At 40.3% G+C, this 19,000-nt stretch overlaps 1 protein-coding gene across 1 annotated transcript in view; it reads right to left on the reverse strand.

The window, feature by feature from the left end:
* actn3b (actinin alpha 3b) overlaps positions 1–19,000 on the reverse strand; it is a 33,084-nt gene that overhangs the window by 8,381 nt on the left and 5,703 nt on the right. The window contains exons 2-9 of the mRNA XM_018677116.2: positions 5,761–5,875; positions 5,318–5,437; positions 4,250–4,336; positions 2,384–2,471; positions 2,053–2,131; positions 1,253–1,334; positions 705–790; positions 356–448 (exon numbers count right to left, since the gene is read on the reverse strand). Coding sequence (XP_018532632.1) covers positions 356–448; positions 705–790; positions 1,253–1,334; positions 2,053–2,131; positions 2,384–2,471; positions 4,250–4,336; positions 5,318–5,437; positions 5,761–5,875 — 750 coding nt within the window. The remainder of the gene's footprint in view (positions 1–355; positions 449–704; positions 791–1,252; positions 1,335–2,052; positions 2,132–2,383; positions 2,472–4,249; positions 4,337–5,317; positions 5,438–5,760; positions 5,876–19,000) is intronic.

Here is a 19,000-nt window from a genome sequence, read left to right on the forward strand (position 1 = left end):
TGTCTCATTGGGTTCATTTCATCTGTATGGCCACTTTAATGGTGGTTGTGGTCATCTGCCAAAAACACAGATCTAAAAATGTAAAAAACTAACATCATACCATCTCTGGCTACAAGTAAGGCTAAATTTGAAGTTTAAAGACATAACACCTTCATTTCTGTGCACTGTAACTGTGTATTGTTCTCTGTGTTACAGTGACACTTTGATTTGCCTGCAGTGATTTTAGAGCCGTGTCATATAAAGTTCAGAGGGGGATCAGAAAGTTCAGCCTGAGGGGAACATTAAAATGATGTTGCAGAGGAGGATGTGCAGGACAGACTGATGGTGGGTGTATTTGGTTGCAGCGGCTTCTCACCTCGCTGGCCAGCTTCTCGTACTCCTCCATCAGCTTCTCATTCTCCTGGTTGACGGCCAGCACCTTGCAGATACGGTTGGCAGCTGTCTCAGCCTGAGAGGGAGAGAGTAACAACATTTAATGTCCATTTACAAAGCAAAAAAAAAAATCTGACATTTCTTACATTTATTCATTAGGCCTACTGTTGTATCACTTTAACAGTGTTCTATGTGTCATCAATTAGAAAGTGATAACATATTAACATAAACTGTTATACCCAACTCAACATCAAAATATTCCACAGTGGGGCTAGAATATAAGAAAATGTAAATATCCGTGTACTAAATGAAAAACTAAAATGCTATCTGACCTGTTCAGCACCAGCGAAGGCGTGGTAGAAGCAGGACACGTAGGTCATGATGGCCTTCTCATCAGGTTTGGGTGTGTTCACAATATCTGACAAAAAAAAAGAAAAATCAAAGATGATATCAATAATATTACGAACAACCAACCCTGGTTAGGAAAAAGCATAAAGTCAAATTATAATTGTACCTTTGTTAGTTTGGCTTTTAAAAGGTATTAGTAGAAATAAAATGATTTAACATTTGTCTATGTGTTTGTTTTAATGTCAGAATACAATGACACATAATTATTGCTGGAATAAAGTGAAGAACATAATGATTTATTATCTGTTTCTATGACTCATCGTAGGAGATTTGAATATAAAATAGTCATATTTCTAAGATCAGTGCTTCAATAGATGCTTTTAAAGTGAGTGCATAATTTTTAATGCAGACTGTTGGATTTCAGGTTAGGACCTCTTATCCTTGAACCATCTGCCATCATGTAGTGTGCTGCAGTGGCGGTTATCAGTGTGTGTCAGAGTCCGATTGTCGTTTCACGGCGTTACAGCCTCACCTTCAGCGTCAAGCATCTTAGGGATGTCCAGGAACTTCTCAGCCACCTCGAAGGCAGTGTTCAGGTTACCAACAGGGTCATCCTGCAGACACACACAGGCACTGTCAAACATATGCAACAATGACTGCTGCGCTGGGTTCGCCGTGAAACTAGGACTCTACCACGCGAGATTAATGAGAGCAGCTAATGTCGTGATCCTCCCTGAGAGTAAGAAAATGGAGATTCACAAGCTGAAGTGATGGCTCCAGATAGATGTAACAAAGCCACGTTTCAATCTCAGAGATCTTTGGCAAGGAAACAATAAGTGTGTCGGTCCAGTTTCTGTTTGCTTCCTACGTTGTTTTTAATCCAACGAGACAAAAAAAATTGGGTGCTGTCTGCTTTGCTATTCATCCACAATGAAAAGGAAAACAATTCTGGACCAAACAAATACTTTTCTTCATGTGATATTTTTGTTTAAAAAATCATTTTCAGTGGTGAATACCCAATATTAGGATATCTAATTTTAAAAACCAATATGGGTTCAACAATACACTGATATACTGTATTACTTACACTATCAGTACTCCAGGTATGAACCACTGGCCTATAAGGCAGAGCAGGCAGGATATCTAATCTTATGTATCACATCTACAAAAGATTTGATATTGCAATATTAAGATTTGATAAATACTAGACTGCACATCCTGCAGAGATACAGTTAATAGAACAAAATGGGCGAGAAACACAGTCACGTGTCAGTAGAAAGACAGAAAATAGACTAGATGAGCAGAGGAAATAAAGACGAGAGGACAGGGCACCTTTCTCAGTTTGGAGTAGTCAATGAGGTCGGGTCTGTGTCTGTGGATGAGGGCGCACAGAGCCAGGCCATCCTTCCAACTGAGCCACGAGAAGAGGAGGAAAAAAACAGCAGACATAAATAAGGAGTGGGAGAAACACAGAGGAGGAAGGTAAAGAAAGAGCAGAGGATGGCAAGGAAAAGAACAAACAGTAGGTAATAAAGCACTGAGGACAGGTGTAAGGAGAGGGAGGAAGGGAAGGGGAGAATTGTCCAAATATTCACAAAAACTGTTTTGAAAAAGACTGGCTGCAGTTCCCTGTTAGTGCCACAGTTCGGTGTTGTCGACCCACCTGATGTGGAAGTTCTGCACGTTGACGTTCCTGTAGGGGGCAGTCTTCCTCTGGCACCACAGCAGCAGACCCTCCTTAGCAGAGGTCTCTGCAAATAAATAAAAAAAAAGCAAGGAAGGGAGATGGTGAGCATTTTAGAAAGACATCAGAATCAAACGTTCTTCTTAATTAAGGAAGAGAAGAAGCCTTTTTGAATAATAGCAAGGAGACGCAGACGACGAGTGGGAGAGGGAAGATGAAAGAGATGGTAGAAAAGGAGACTGTGACAGGCTTAACTCAGGAGGGATGAAGCATCAGAGGATGATGGAAGCAAGTTAATCATGTAGAGAAATCTGTTTATTTTCTCTGCTTACAATAATTTTTAGAGTCAAGCTGGTGCAGCTGGTGGTTTAAAGATACCTGTCTGCACCAGCAGAGGAGTGACGCATTATGAGAGGTTAGGAAGAGGTCGTGGCAAAGGCAGTCGAGCTATATGACAGCAGAGGATATTGAAGAGCGGTGGCAATAAAAGGAGAGTTTAAAGAAGACTTGAAGGTGAGGGTCGGAGGCGTGAGGAAGGACGTGGTGACCAAGGTCTCAGTCTTTATAAACAAGAATTTATTGTGACTTGACCTGCCAGGCAACATGAAGGATGAATAACACGACATGAGGTGCAGATAAAGTTCAGGGAAATTTGTTAGAACTTATGTGATTTACTGCTCACAAGTAGGCAACAAATCACAGGGCATTCAACACTGGGTCTATTTACATCAGCAAACTCTGACGGGTGCAGAGCTTGCTGACCTGAGATACTGTGACTGACGTATGAAAGTACATGTAAACAAGCAAAGTGTGTATAATGTGAATGTGTTTTTGTTTGTGCACCAGATATTCTGTGATGTTTGTGATGCTGGATAATGAAGTGGGACGTTTCTTGACTTTTACATTGTGTTAAGACACAAGAAGCATTTGATGTGTGTTTGTTTCTGAGTGTAAAAAAAATCTAGTGAAAAACAATTTTTTTTCTCCACTTTATTTTCGCGTAAAATCGTGTCTGACACAACAAGTATGTATGTTGTGCTCATATGACAGACATGGTGATTATAGTCAGTCAGCTTCAGTGGTGTTTGTCAGAAAATCATCTTTAATAATAAATCAAAAGTAATGACTGCTCTCATCCTCATGTGAACTAAATCAAATGGACTAAATTAGTTTAGCAGGAAACAGCTAGCCTTTAAATTAAAGAGTATGACAGAAAACCAGTGGCAATGTGGTCTATTTATCACATTTTCTCTACTGACCAGCAGATATAAGGATAATTCCTAATAATACGAATAATTAAATTAATCTGACTGAAACTCTAATAAGCATTATAAAATGTATAGATGGATTAACCAATTAAAAAGTTTGGTTCTTAAAATGGACACTAGCCCAGTATGTGTTGTGTAGCTACAGTAGCTCGACCTGTTTGGTACAAGTCTGATGGTGCCGACTGAAACTCTTCAGCAGCCTGTGGCACCACAATCCACTGTCAAAACAATCCTGATTTAAGTTTATAAGTGTGTAACTTCTCCAGAAAGACTGCACTAAGACACAAAAACATTTTGTTAAAATTCATGCCTACAGCAGGCAGAAGTTTTTAAAATTAAATGTAGCATTTTTGAAAACTTCCTGGGGCGTCTTTTGAGGAAATTCAATACTTTGTAAGACCTGCAGATACCCTGAAAGTAACATACTCTACATACCAGTACCTCCTTTTATGATCTAATTTTGTTTAATCTGAGCGCAAAAATGATCAATTTTAACACTAAAAACATGTTACGGTTACATGTTTAAGTTACATTACTGTACTTATAAAGGTCAGTGTTAGTTTATGTAAACACACACCTTCCACAGAGATGTCCTGGATGGCAAAGCGCAGGATGATGGTCCAGATCATACCAAGGGTCATCTTCACATTACCGTCAACAATTTCTGCAAAAACACACACACACACACACACACACATTAATAATCACAGCAACAAAATCTATAAAGACTAAAATCAGGCATTTCACTCATGACTCTCTACAAGGTTTAAAGTTTAATTGTGCACTGTTTGAAGGTGCTGCTGTTGAGACAAATTGAATTTCACGCAGCCTGAAGGCTCAACAGAAATCTCGCCTGCAATTAGACTGAGGAAAATTGAAGTCTCACAAAAAATTCACTAACTGCTTTTGAAGTGCTGTGATGTGAATGTTGCTCAGCGTGTTTTCATGAACTCTCAGTCTGAACAGTTTTTAACCCTGCTGAGCGTTTAGTCAGTTTAACCTCACAGTCAAATAGATTTAAAGAGTTATCACACAAAATCTGAGCATGACAATATGATTTAGACAAAAGCACAAAACATTTACTACTGTTGTTTCTTACAGTAACTATTTATTTTATTGCTGTGGTATCATGAGGCATCTATCTTCCTTTAGTGTGTCCTATTTGCTGCATTTTTCTTGTAAAACCATGTAATTCTATTCAAAAATAAATGTTCTAAATGCTCATATTAATGCCTTAAACAAGGACACTGTCTGCCTTCTGCCAAATATCATTGTTTCCATAAAATATCTAACAAAGTTCAATTCAACAAAATAACAGTCATTTGACCAAGGACGTTTCCAGTATACATGGTCACTTAGAGTACATTTAAATATTTTAAATTAAATAAGAAGCTCTTGTGTATTGCAGCTAATTCCTCATCTTTAGTCTCAGTTGGATGAACTGTAGTTTACTTTCCTGTCACTGCCAGCTCATCTGAATTCTCCTGTTGCTGTAAACTTCACCAGCCATCTGGTGCTCGAAAACACGTCCAAGAAAAGCAAAGACTAAGTGACCTTGGTATATTAATTAAAAGCAGAAGAAAACGGGTAGAGCCGAGGGAGGAAAATAATGTCAGGAAGTTGTTAGTCAAGGCAGGACTCTCACCCTCAGCACCAATAGACACCAGCTTGACCCCCTTGCTGCAGATGAAGTCCAGGGCTTTATTCACGTTGGCGATCTTGTGGAAACGCATCTTGCCTTTGTCAGGTTTGGGCAGCCTCTCGCCTGAAGACAAAGAAAGAGATTTACTGGAGCTGAAACACTTACTCAGAAAATTAATTTGCCAACTGTTAATAATCAGTTAATGGTTTAAGTTCATCTTTGAGCAAAAAATGTCAAACACTCTCTGGTTCAAGCTTCTCCAGTGTGACAATTTGCAGATTTTCTCAGTTTTATTCAGTTTTACTTTAAACTGAATCGTCTTTGGGTCTTGGATTGTCAGATGGACAAAACCCAATACATTCTTTTCAATATGTTGTTTAAGCTACTTAAGTTCCCTGAAAAACAGCATTTCACAATACATCTGTGAGTATGTTAATGAGATCCACCTGATATGACCTCCAGCAGCAGCATGAGTTTGAGGCCATTTCTGAAATCCTCTTCAATGTTCTCGATCTGTGTCCCGGCCTTCCTCAAGTGGGAGTTACACCAAGCTGTGAAGGTCTGACAGAGAGAAGATAAAGAGGGTTACACTGTCACCTATCTGACTGCAACAAATACACTCACAGACACTGACAGCAAGCACCATAACTTTACCTGCTACACACACATACACAAACACAGCTCTGTGTTCCCCTTCTGAGAGCAGAGTCCAAACTGCTTAGCAAAGCCTGAACTGTCCACTTCAATTTGTGACCTTGTTATGACTGTGGCTGCTGACGGGGAGAGTGCACATATACACAGTATGACATTTGTGTCAGTCTGACGAACCACCGTGGAGTCAACAGTCCTGAGCAAGCTCAGACGGACTCCTGGCTTAGATTATTATTTAGTTTAGTTTATTCATTGTCCTTTGGGGAAGTCATTCTACGCCTGTGGTAAAAACTAAATGAATGATCACAGATTAAAGAAAGATTACAACAGGTAATCTAACATTCAAAGTACAGGTGTATGAACAACTGACAAAGTAAAACAGGCTAATGTTACAGGAAACTGTCACATAAGACAATTTCACAGACACAGAAAGTAATTTGGTACAAAGATGGTCCAAATGAAAACTCTTGATGACCAAATGGTTGTTTAAGCCATTTATAAAGCAAAATGATGAATATTTTCCATTTCTAGCTCTTCAAATTTAAGGCTTTAAATCAATGTAAATGTAATATTTCTGGGCTTTTGGAGTGTTGGTTGGATTAATCATGATATCTTAAGATGTTACCTTGTTACAATTTTCATTATTTTCTGACACTGTGAAGGCTTATCAAGAAATAATTAAAAGTCTTAGCGATAATGACAATTACCATTTGTTGCAGCCCTAATGTGTTCACTTGAAAATCATTTACTGCTTGGAGGTGGTAATTCAAAGACATCAGAATGAGTCTATTTGTGTTTTGAGACCAGTAAGTACCTGCTGTAAAGTCCCTGTGTTGTGTCAAGCATTTTGTAAGAGTGGGCGCTGCATCTTTAAAAAACCAGGGATCTCATTTTAGAAACCAAACTGTTCATTAGGTGATGGTGCTGTGCGTAATGGGCAGAACGCAGACAGTGATGTAAATGGCTCTCAGCCTGCTGAGTGCTTGCTTTTTGGTCTGTCTGGAAAATTGCCTAATGGCGTCGGTCGTGCACGTCGGGGACAATTCAATTGGTTCCATCAGGCCGTTCGATCAATCACTGAATGGTATTTTGAGAGGCTTTCATGGTGTTTAGCTTCAAATGTGGATGTGTAGTGTGTGTGCCTTCAAACTCAAGAATGCGTGTGTGTGTGTGTGTGTGTGTAAGGGCTGCTACTGTAGTGCCAAAACTTTGCCAGGGTTTGGATGTGTGGGTGTAGAAACAGAATAAGTACATGAGCTGAATAACTAACTACAGATGATAGCGTGGGCGGAGTGAGGAGAGAGAGACTGAGCAAAGACATGCAGAGAGAGAGAAGTATAAATTAGCAATGAAATGGGGTGAGAGCATCCATTTTATATTACAGCAGAGTACATTAAAACAATCTAGAAACAAAAATGTAGTGTGACTATAGATCTACATGGGTGGACAGAGGAGCAAAGCACCAGAGACAGAGAGAGAGAGAAACAGAAGAAGAAACTGGTGCATCTGACAGAGAGAGAGGACAGTCGAGAGAACACACTGTGAAAGAAGAAAGAAAGAAAGAAGAGAAACAGGGAGAGATATTTTGCACTGACCATTTAAAGCCAATTTTTAAGTAAAATCACCAAACATTAACTGGTTCTAGTTTCTCAGGTCTGCTAGTTTTCTGCATTTCTCTCATACCTGATAATAAACTAAATATCTTCAGCCAGAAGGTGTAAAGAAATGGTGTGATGTGCAGCACTGTGCAAAGATTTTAGGCATTTTAGATGTTTAGATTCCTTCAAACAAAACCACGGAGGGAGGCATCTGATCGGTCTCACATTAATTCTGCGGCATGAGAACAACCACAAACACACATCCAGAGTCATAAAGAACTATATTCAGAGAGGAGAACAAGGAGTCCTGCAACAGATGGTCAGGCCCCCACAGAGACCTGATCTCAACATCACAAAGTCAGTCTGGGATTACATGAGACTGACACTGAGACAGCCTAAATCCACAGAAGAACTGTGCTGTGGGACAATCTACCAGCCGAGTACCTTGAAAACCTGTGCACGTGTACAGAGGAGAAAGGCATAGGGCGGTCGCACAGAATACAGATTTGATTTTGGTTTTTTACTGTTTACTGGAATTTGTATGTAGGTAATAACTCATGCTATTAATTTTGGAAGCTTCCTCACTTGACTTTTTACTTTCTCAAAACTTCTGCACAGTACACTTCCTCAAAGTACAGCAGAGCTACAGGTTCCTCTGATTATCTAATCCTGTCTCTCGCTCTTTGTAGTAACAGAAATGGAAGCAGTGGAAGGTGCTTGTACATTGGGTATTTACATTTTATGCTACTTGATACTAGCACCTCACTAAATTTTTTTGCTCTACAAATTACTAGATACTTTGCAGATCAGGATTATGTTCATAATCAATTTATAAAATTCAACTTGACCATGATTCTTCTGCATGAATACCTAATAATATAAAAACAACCCTACTGTAAATTCTATTCAAAATACACTGGAAAAACACTGGAAGTATTTTTACTTTTGAGACTTAAAAGCTTAAAAGTTGCAATACACTTGGACAGAGAGACGGTTTTTCATTCCTGTAAAGCATTACGAATTCAAACTGAACTTCAGACTTTAAAGGCCAAGGAAAGACACTTGAAGTAAGAGAAAGAGAGAGGCAGCGAAGTGGAGAAGTGAGAGGAGTGACAGGAATGCCCAGGCCCTGGTGTAATTTGATGTAAGGGCCTGGAGAGAAGAGGAGGCCGCCTGTCCAACCAGCCGGGGTCCCAGCAGGTGCTTGTCTCCTTTGCCATGCATGACCAAATTTAGACAGACTCCTAATCCAGCACACACAGGCCACCAGGCCAAGCTGGAGAGCAGACGAGAAGGTGTGTGTGAAAGGAAGGAGGTAGAGGGCTGAAGGAGTGCGGGGGGGGCTAAATTAGGTAGAGGAGGCGGAGGAGGAGAAAAGACTGAAAAGTGGAGGGGGGGTTTGGAGGAGGGCAAAAAGGAGGAGGAGGAGGCAGCGGAGGCTAAATCGGGTTGCTATGGGACACCACCGGACAGCTGAGAAGGCAGGATTCCTGAGGTGAACTGTAAGCATCCAAGACGGAGAGAGAGAAAGGGGGGAGGAGGAGGAGGAGGAGAAGGGGAGGAAGGAATGGATTGAAGAAAATTACAGGATATAAAATAATCAACCCGAGAAAGTGTGGGAAACATGAGAGGAGTTAAACCTCGCCTACATCAAAGAAGAGCTGTTAGAAACTAAACTGGAGGTAATTGAAATCAAGGATTCACTTAACCTAATACAAACATAATCCCCAGTTCATTAAATCCAAAACGCTTTACAGAGCACAGGAGGATAAAAAACTATTATCTGTCATACCTGTGAGAGTCAGAAGCTATTAGTTCTATTCCCCTGCATCTGTAAAGCTCTATTATCTCAACCCCTGGGTTTGTTTAAATGCCTGTGGTGGTCTACAGAGTCCACCAGCATGAAGTCACCCTCCGTCCTGGCATCAACCCCCTCCCTCCCTCTCCTCTCTCTCCTGTCTGTCCACACCTGTCGGTCTGGCCTGGCTCAGCTCGGCCTGGGCCTTTTTACAGGTCCTTCTTGTGAAACGAGGTCACGGTAGTCAAGCTGAATGCCTGTCATAACTACACCCCCCCAAACCCCCCACAGGGAATCAGGGCTGCTGACCCTCAATACAGCTGACATGCACATACACACATGTTCCTACAACACACACACACACCTTTTCCCATTTGAACAGGCTCAGAGGTCTTAATAATGTCAGCTAGTTCTGCTGTCCGTCAAAGAGCTGACGCAACTGCAGCGCTGCCTGGAGTTACTGCTGCCGGCCTCAGAGGGGAAGCCATGAGTAAGATACACTGTCTGAACAGACCTGGTCAATACCTGCATTCATATTTTATCACAACAAAGCCCTGATGTAGTTCTGTTAGAGCAGACACGGTAGAAAGTACTGATCAGCACAAAGGAGTTTTTCAGAAGGGCAGGTTGCTCCCTGTAATCAGCCTTTGAGAGAATCTATGTCCGTCACTACTGACATGAATACACATGGAAGATCCAGGTGTTTTACTTTGCTCAGGTCAGCAAGTAAAATACAACTCATCACAGTCTCTAAAACGCTGACAGGACAGTGGAGAAAACCATGTTTTAAGTCACATACTTTGGTCAAGTTAAATTTGTTTTACAGACTTATAACTATAGCTTGCACTTATCAGGATTTTTTCATTTCTGTATTGAGAAATTATGAATAAAAAGATGAATATCCAACAATAACTGAATTAAAATTCCTTCCAAAGATGGCAAAACATATTTTTTTGCAACTACTGTACGCTTTACAAAATAAGGAGAATAAATTGGGAAAATTTTTATCCACTGAGCAAATAACGTACAACATATAAACATAAAAAACTAAAAAGCAGACATTTACACTTCTGCTTCTGAGATGGATAGTGAGGACTTAATTTACATCCAACTCTTCACAATGTTTCCTCACAGCGTCCAGTCTTTCTCCATAGCAGACTGTGTAGATTTAATAACAAAAGTACACAGTAGCTGACTTCACAAATTTGCACCTTCAGTCAGAAATGGCTGGTTTAATCAGGGAAAACACTGCTGGAGTGTTTGTGTGGAATGAAAACATGTATATATACTGATCTTGTTAAGAGGGAACACGGCCCGCACCTAATCCCATAATCTCTCAACAGCTTTATACTCAAGATTTCAACATTTGGCACATTTTTTATCCACTGACACAAAGCTACTGTAGTGAGAGAAACTATGAGAGGACTGTGATGCAGGAAACAATCAAAAGAAAGAACTTTAAAAAAAAAAAAAAAGTAAGTTTGTCTGTTGAACCCATGATCTTGTTCTTCTATTCCATTCAGTTTAAAAATCAAAATATTGATAGAACATAATAATGGCATATTGTACTTGTATGGCCATCTCCAAATTCTTAGAGGGTGTTTGAGAAAGAAGAAAGTATCTAATTTACAGATCTTAAACAGTAGAAAATATGCTGTTTTCTTCTCATTTATACTGTCATTTGTAATATGTCAGTATGAATCAACATCTATAGCGTAGATCTACACAGGCTTTAAGTTCACATACAACTGCTGTATATATTCAGTATGTTTGTCCACCTTAATATAACACAGGGTGTTTAATTGCCTGTCTGCAAGATTGACATGGTTGACTCCATTCACACCTGTCCACAGCTACCTTTGTCACACACCTGTTCAGCGGTCATGTCCTGGACTCTCACACACACACATCCAGGCATGCCACATTAACAAATCACAGCACACTCACATGCGCTCACAGCGTACACAATAATAGCCAGCACATAAAAACACAGTGCTCTTTCGTTTATGAGGTCACTATGTTTGTGATGCTTGAGAACACACACACACACACACATTCAAACTTGGACTAAGTAAGATCACAATTACATACATGCACAGCAAAATTTAAAGGTAAATCTATAAACATATGATTATGTATTGTACACGTATGAAAATATAAACCTACTTTTAACACATAATATATACATACTCATCTCCTAAATTACCCAAGTTACAGCTCTGAGAAAAAAGCTGAAACCACAGATGTAAAAACAGTCCAGTGATTTTGAACCTGTTTGCACAAAGAGGGGAATATGCACCTTTCCCCCCACAATAAAAAACCTGCAGCTCCCAGTGTAAACAAACCATGGATCAATACACATTACAAACACAGACACAAAACACAAATGGTTTCCCTGTTGTGTTACTGTCGTTTTTAAGTTTATATTAACCTCTTGTTTCACAATCTGATGGTGTGTTCGTCTGGGGATTTATTTTATTTTGTCCTCTTAATAAATTGGGCTTAAACAGTTCTCATAGACAGTCAAAGCAATTTTGAATTTGTGCAGGACACAGTGGAGGTCTTATTTTAAATAATGTAAGACCCAGACACAGAAAAACAAACTCAGAGTATTTTTCTCTTTTAAAATTCACAGAATCCTGCAAATTCTCTCACTCTTTTAGTGTAATTTACATTGTTGGCTGAGATACAACTTTCCCATTGTCACCGGCAACTCAAAGTCTTAGAAGGACACTGAACTGGACACAGCTGACTGGCAGTGTAACAACCTGTCAGCAAAAAACTGAGTGGAGAAGAGCATGATTTGTCAGGACTAATGGAGTAAAACTGCTCCAATGCTGAGCTCTACTTTCTCAGTGAAAAATCATCCATACCAAACTAAGATATAAATATATATAAATATTACAAAATCAATCCATCTGAGTCTTCCATTAGAAGGGGATGTCACCTACATTTAAACAGCTACCAGTAAGTGTTCACATTAGAAAAAAACACTTTCAAAAACTGCTGACATGATGACATTTTTCTACATTTGCACAAATCAAAACTGTGTTGAAAACCATCACTGTGACAGTTACACTTGCATAAGTCCTCAACCGTAACACTTCTGACAGATTCAAACAGCCGCCCTGAGCCATATCAGCTCTGAGTGGACAAACAACACTCCCATCAGCACTTGTCATCACAGAGAAAGCGTTATATAAAAAAAAAAAAAAAAAAACCCACAGGGGAAGTTTGCTGTGTTTGTGACTTTTTGGACGATTGCAGCCTCTTCCTGTCACGAGGACTGATATTCGCAAACCAAACCCACATTGAATGATAAAATAAACCAAGAACCATCTGATCAAAATATAAGTAAACAGGATTACTTGACCAGACATTCAGTTCCAGCTTTCAGTACATGACACATTTCAATCGACACCAAAAATAATCACTGAGGTTTAATACCCAGGCCTACAAACATCAGAACAGCTGACTCTTTCCTGTTGCAAAACCGACTGTGAGAGAGATGCAGTAATATCTGCCTCGCTCTCAAATCACCGTGTTTGTTTTTCTGACCGGCTTCTCTGACGTCACTTCCTTGCGTCAGGGGTCTCTTGTAAACAGCAATCGCCCTGAATTCCTCCACTTGGCTTCAACAGCCGATAAAGTGACAGCACATGGTGGAGAGAGAGGCGAGAGGAGTTACAACACACAACAGGTGTAGCCGACATTTAGGAGCCACCACCCCACACCCAACTCCTCCTCCTCCTCCTCTTCTCCCCCTTTGTGGGCTTTAAATATCCCCCCTCACAGAGACCCGGAACCCTGAACCTGGTGCACAGGCAATTTGGCACAATGACATAAGAGCAAGAACTGAAACCACCCACCAAAACACACACGTCTAATAGGCCAACCTGAACTCTCCTGCCTCGTGCACTCACCTCCTATCCCCCTGTTACACCTAAACAACTGTTACACAAGCGGTTAACTGGGAGTAACATTCAACCAACTTCCTCTTACACTCTACAAATGGTGACGTCACTTCTTCAGCTGCAGATAACCAATTTCCCAAAGTTATGCTCTCATCTGCAAATCACATCTGAAACACCATCATACAAACAGACTGCAGACATTAAGTTTTCTATTAAAGTAATGAGTCACCTCTTTGTGCCCCTAAAACCAATTCAGACAGGGAAACACAGACTATCTGTTCAGATTAACTTGCATTTTTGATAAACACAAGCTGAGATGCATATTTATTCATCTCAGAAGTTTACAAAGAGCTAAAAATGTCATTAACATTTCATGTAGAGCTGATGATTTTTCAATTAATCAACTGACAAAAAATTAATAATTAAGGCATCAAATTTCGTGGTGGTCTTAGTCATTTTTCTAATAAAAATGCTAAACATTTAATAGTTCTGGCTTCTCAAAGAATGAACTGACTAAAACTGCTAGATGAAAAAAGAAATGATTTGCTGTTAGCAGAGGAGGAAGCACATGCAAAGGTCATCAGATTAATTCATAAATAAAGCACTGTTCAAACATAGTAACATTATTAAACTTAAATGAGTCACACATGTTTCCGTGTGGATCAGTTCTGGGTATTATAACAGCATAAATCTGCTGCATTCATTTCCAGGCATACTGTATGTTATCTTATCTTGGAAGGAGGAAAGTTAGCAAAGTGAAAATAAATAGGAATGTTCTTTCAATTCTGATAATAAACAAAGAAGGTTTCTTGTATCAAATCCAAATCTGGGTAAATAGTAGTTTCAAGTTACATTTTCAGCCGGTTAAACTGTAAGTGAATCATTTCCCAAACATCAATTTATCAGCTTTCCTTTCCTCCTCTTCTCTACAAAGGATTAACAGGCTAATATCCCAGAGACCCTGCTGACAACAGGGCCACCACTGGCCTCCAGTGCAAGGCCTGAGTCCAAACCAACGGATTTATGTCTGTGTTTAGAGGATAAAAGGCCTAGGTCATCTCTTCTAGTTAAAGTGTGTGTGTATGTGTGTATAAACCCTGTGCCAGATGCCACTGAGATACAATGTAGGCACAGGGGATTTTAGCTGGTGAGAGAACAGGTGGAGCAGGTGATGAAAAACGACAGTCCTCCGCCCACAAACAGTGAGAACAATGCTAATGTTTTAAAGATTTAAGGATGAGTTTTGCACAAACAGAACACAACATTAGGCTCAGTCCTGAGATTTATAACCACAATGTCGAGCTGTGTTTACACATCCTCCCTGTGCTACGACAACACCACCTGCAGAATTTTAAAGTGGAAAAGTCTATGAAGACTGATTTTGATTCAGAGCAGCACACAAGCAACCAGAACAAGTTACACAAACACACAAGGAGTGTCACAGTGCTCTAAGAAATAAAACGACTTGGGCCACATGGAAATACTGTCCTGACAATCCTGCACCACATCATCCGCAACCCAGGTACTCCATTTATTTTCTGTCCACAGCTCAGTTCCCTGAGCAACTCAGGGGAACGGATCGCTAACCTGGTTCAGTCAATCACCTGTTTTGACACAGCCATCTGTCTGCATGGTCATATTAATTGCTTGGGCTCAGTGTGAGGAAACATTGTGTCCTGCTCTGCTCCATTATACTGACTTACATTGTGTTCCACTGCCACATGGTTCCAGGTTGATGTGCTATGAGAATGATGATGCCAGCATGAAATACCTGCCAAAACTTAACAATGTGCCCCTCCAGCAGCGCACGCGCGTGCACGTGTACAGGTGCTCACTTCTCAGAGGCAGCAGAAATGCTGACTGGAATCGAAAGAGCAAGAACACAGTGGCACATCTTTCAAATTTTGAGATTTTTCAGTGGAATCTATTTTGAGAACAGATGATTTTAAAATTGTCGGGTAGTGATGATGGGTTGCATGCACAAGTCTGCAGTTGCACATGATGAGAGAGATAAATCTTAAAATGTGATTTATGATGTGTTTTTATGCAACTAACTGGTACACTATGAAGTACTGGCTAAGAAGACGCAAGCGTCCTGCAGCCATGCTAGCAGCTCTGTGAGGCTATACTTTGTGCTTTGAGCTAAGTGCTAACAACAGTACGCTAACATACTCACAATGACAATGCTAACATGCTGACATTAGAGGTCATGTTTACCATCTTCACAATCTTAGTTTACCATGTTAGCATGCTAACATTTACTAATTAGCACTAAACTCAAAATACAACTGGAGCTAATGCAAATGTATTTTTACCATGAACCAAAATACTGAGCAAACTAAAATTTTGACCTGATGGTGGCATTGGATGAAAATATGATAATCTGTATCTAATCTAATGGCTGACCATCCAACAGTTGTTTAGACAGTTCACTGAAAACCATAAACTTCATTCCAAAGTCATTAGGATCTATCTTCTGGGCATCACAAATAATCTGTACAATATTTCATGATGATCCAACAACAGACAATGATAGACAAACATTGCCATCTCTTGAACTATGCTGTTAAAATGCCTAAATGCCACCTTCATGAAAGAAAAGGCTACTGTGTTTGATGTAAAAATAGAAAAAATTGTATTTTCTGGTATATTGCTGGGAATAGTGCCTGCAAGCTTGTAAGCAATAACCCTGTTTTTTTCTGCTTGTGCTGCACACACAGCATCTGTATCTTTCATTGTTCACTCTGAGCTTTCACCCTCCTCCTTGTTACACCAGCCAACAGATGAACTGACTGACTACATGATCGATGGTGGAGAATAAAGGTGAGTGTACAGGTTCATGGTTGGCAGCAGCCGCAGCACAGAGTCTTTTGTCGTTTAATGAATTCTGGACTCAGAGACTGACGACGAGGGAGATAAATTGGTGTAAGCCGTTGTGGAGGATTTATGACAGTGTGGCTGGCCTGAGAAGGAGAACGGGTTGTGGGTGGGAGGAGGGGGAGGGTTGTGTCTAATTTCAGTAGCCGAGTTCTTTCTCTGAAATAAGAGGCAAAACTGTCCAGGCAGATCTATGGTCAGCTAATTCCATCTTAACAGGAACCTTGACCATGAAGACCTACAGTATGTGTGAAACTGATCTAAGGCTGTCTATAGTAACTTGCAACCCAGCTACATTTCCCAGCATTCATTTAGCCAAAAGAGCAAGTCACTGTCGACCTTGTGATTCTACATCTGTCTCCGTTAGAGAGCCACAAAAAGGTCATCTAATCACTTAGTCAGATGATCTTAACAACTCTGATTTCATTTTGTTATTTGTAGGTTGTGAAACTGAAGTGACTCCAGACTGACCACATGTGACCGCCGCTGTGTGCCTCGTCATTCAGGAAGTCCTCGGTTGGCGTCTGCCGAGAGCTGCTAACACAAACACATGGAGCATGTCGGATGTAACAGCTAATAAACATCTCTCGCTTCGCATGGAACAGCTCAGGTTATAACAATGGCTACACAAAATCTTAAAATGACAGTGGCAACTAGGAAAATATATTACACCTACAATTACATCTCAGGCTCAGATAAATTCAAAGATTATGATTTTCTGCTCACATTTTTATATTCTAACTAGAGCTAGCAATGCTCTGGCAGAATACTTTGCAACTGCAGCTTTTTAAGCCATTATAAGTACATAATGATATCTCTGTGACCTCAGACCTATTATAAGAGACCTATCAGACCTATCAGCTCAGCAGACTTCCAACTGACGACTGTAACTTCTGCTACCACCAGCCTATAAATATCCACTGCATGCAGCCAACATTCAGCTCTAACATTATGAGCTTAGTTCACTTTTTATAAAGACATGTTGTATTCAGTTTGTCTCATTACTACAGGAAAGCTCTGTGTGAATGATCGTCATAAACGTAGCATTTGAGTCCGACACCATTAGGACCTGAGGTGACATTTTGTAGGTGTTCGGCCGTGTACCCTCTGTGTGTCATTTGCCACTGAGGTCACAGTCTTTGCAGCGTGTGGCTCTCTGCTTCCTCATAAACACAAGTCTCCATTTTCAACACCAGCACTGAGCTTAAAGAATAATAACTAAAACTGGGGTGGTTGCAGCATTGTACTGCATCAACTCACACATCGATTCATTTGTTGTTAACACAGAATGCTTCAAATTTTAGCTTTAGTTCTGTTTAGTTTGCTGGCACAAACACCAAACTGTAAACATAACTGTAATGGGAGAAACACCACCATCAACCAAGTAATTTTCTCTAACTCATCCAGGTTTTTATTCTATTTACAGACCCACAGGACTGCTCTGATCAGATCAAGATGGCCGCTCTCACAGCCCATCAATCATCATTTCTACTTTCACTCGGTGGACTCTGACACCGCCGATGTATCGTGTGTCCGCCTTCGCCATTACAACACTCTGCAAGAACTTTTCTGTCTTGTCAAACTGCATCCCAATTCTCATAAGAACTCACTCGCAAACCTCAGCGGAAACACACTTTCGTGCTAATAAAATATAATGTATGAAGAATATGTCACACTCGTATGTGTGCGCACACGCGCACACACACACACACACACACACACACACACTCACTCCTCAGCCCTTCCTACGGCCTCCCAGGGCTCCTGCGACTGCACTAAAGCAGTTTATAGAAGCCTCCCTACATGGACACAGCTTCTGGAATAGCAACTGCTATTTGATCTGACTGCAAGCTCTCTCACCTCTCCACTTACGTTTAACCCTCAAACACATACTCTCCACATGTATCACACAAAACAGATACAGCGCACTGCACTAATTAATCCCATTATTTTGACACAATATGCCCAGAGGAAACTTTTACATTTTGTCTGAATTTAAAGAACTATTTTGTTTTGTTTAAGTCCCACTCACTGGTCAGTGATACAGTGCTACAGTGAGACTTTACCAAAGCGATTCATGAAATTAAATTAAATTAATATTTTCTAATGAAGTTTGAGATGAACAACATATTCTTATGAGGCCTGTAAGTGGTGTGCAGAGGGAGGAACAATAAGGACTCCACCTCTGCTCTTTTGTTCTGGGTGTAAAAGTGGCCTTGTCAAATTTATTTTGTCTCATTTACACATCTGTACAAAAAGATTTTGCAACTCTTATTTTGTTTGTTTCCTTCCACCTCAATGTTCCCAAACAATCTGGTCTTTTTTCCCCATTTACAAAAACATGCTAAATACTCAAATCAGAAAATCTTAAATTTCTTGCTTGGTGGTCTCATTTTAGTCCTTCAAAGAGGTCTCTGTGCTCTCCACTGGTCTGGTGAGTGAAAATATGCTGAGAGGACTAGAGATCAGTTCAATAGGGTAACTGTTCTTGCACTGGGATCACATGACCCTGACAGAGTGAATCATGGGAGGGAATCTAAGATGCCCCCCCCCCACCCTCTGCCAGTTGCATCTTGGGATTAGGTACTGTAGCCTAGGCAGCAGGCACAGTTCAGTGGAGCAGGTTTAATGCAGTGAATTACACATCACTTCTGTAATTTCCTCATTAATAGTCCCAATTAGGACCAAGAGGAGGGAGAGATGTCTCTGAGCTTCCCTTTGCTCTCAGAGAAAAAAAATCCTCTTTATCATCCTTTCATCAGCGCACATTAAAGTCATGTAATTTCATCTACAGAGACCTGGATGAATACATCCCATCTCAGATAAGAGAGAGCAACTTATCGTGCTG

This window comes from Lates calcarifer, linkage group LG14 (genome assembly GCF_001640805.2).
Source record: "Lates calcarifer isolate ASB-BC8 linkage group LG14, TLL_Latcal_v3, whole genome shotgun sequence".
NCBI classification, from domain to species: domain Eukaryota; kingdom Metazoa; phylum Chordata; class Actinopteri; family Centropomidae; genus Lates; species Lates calcarifer.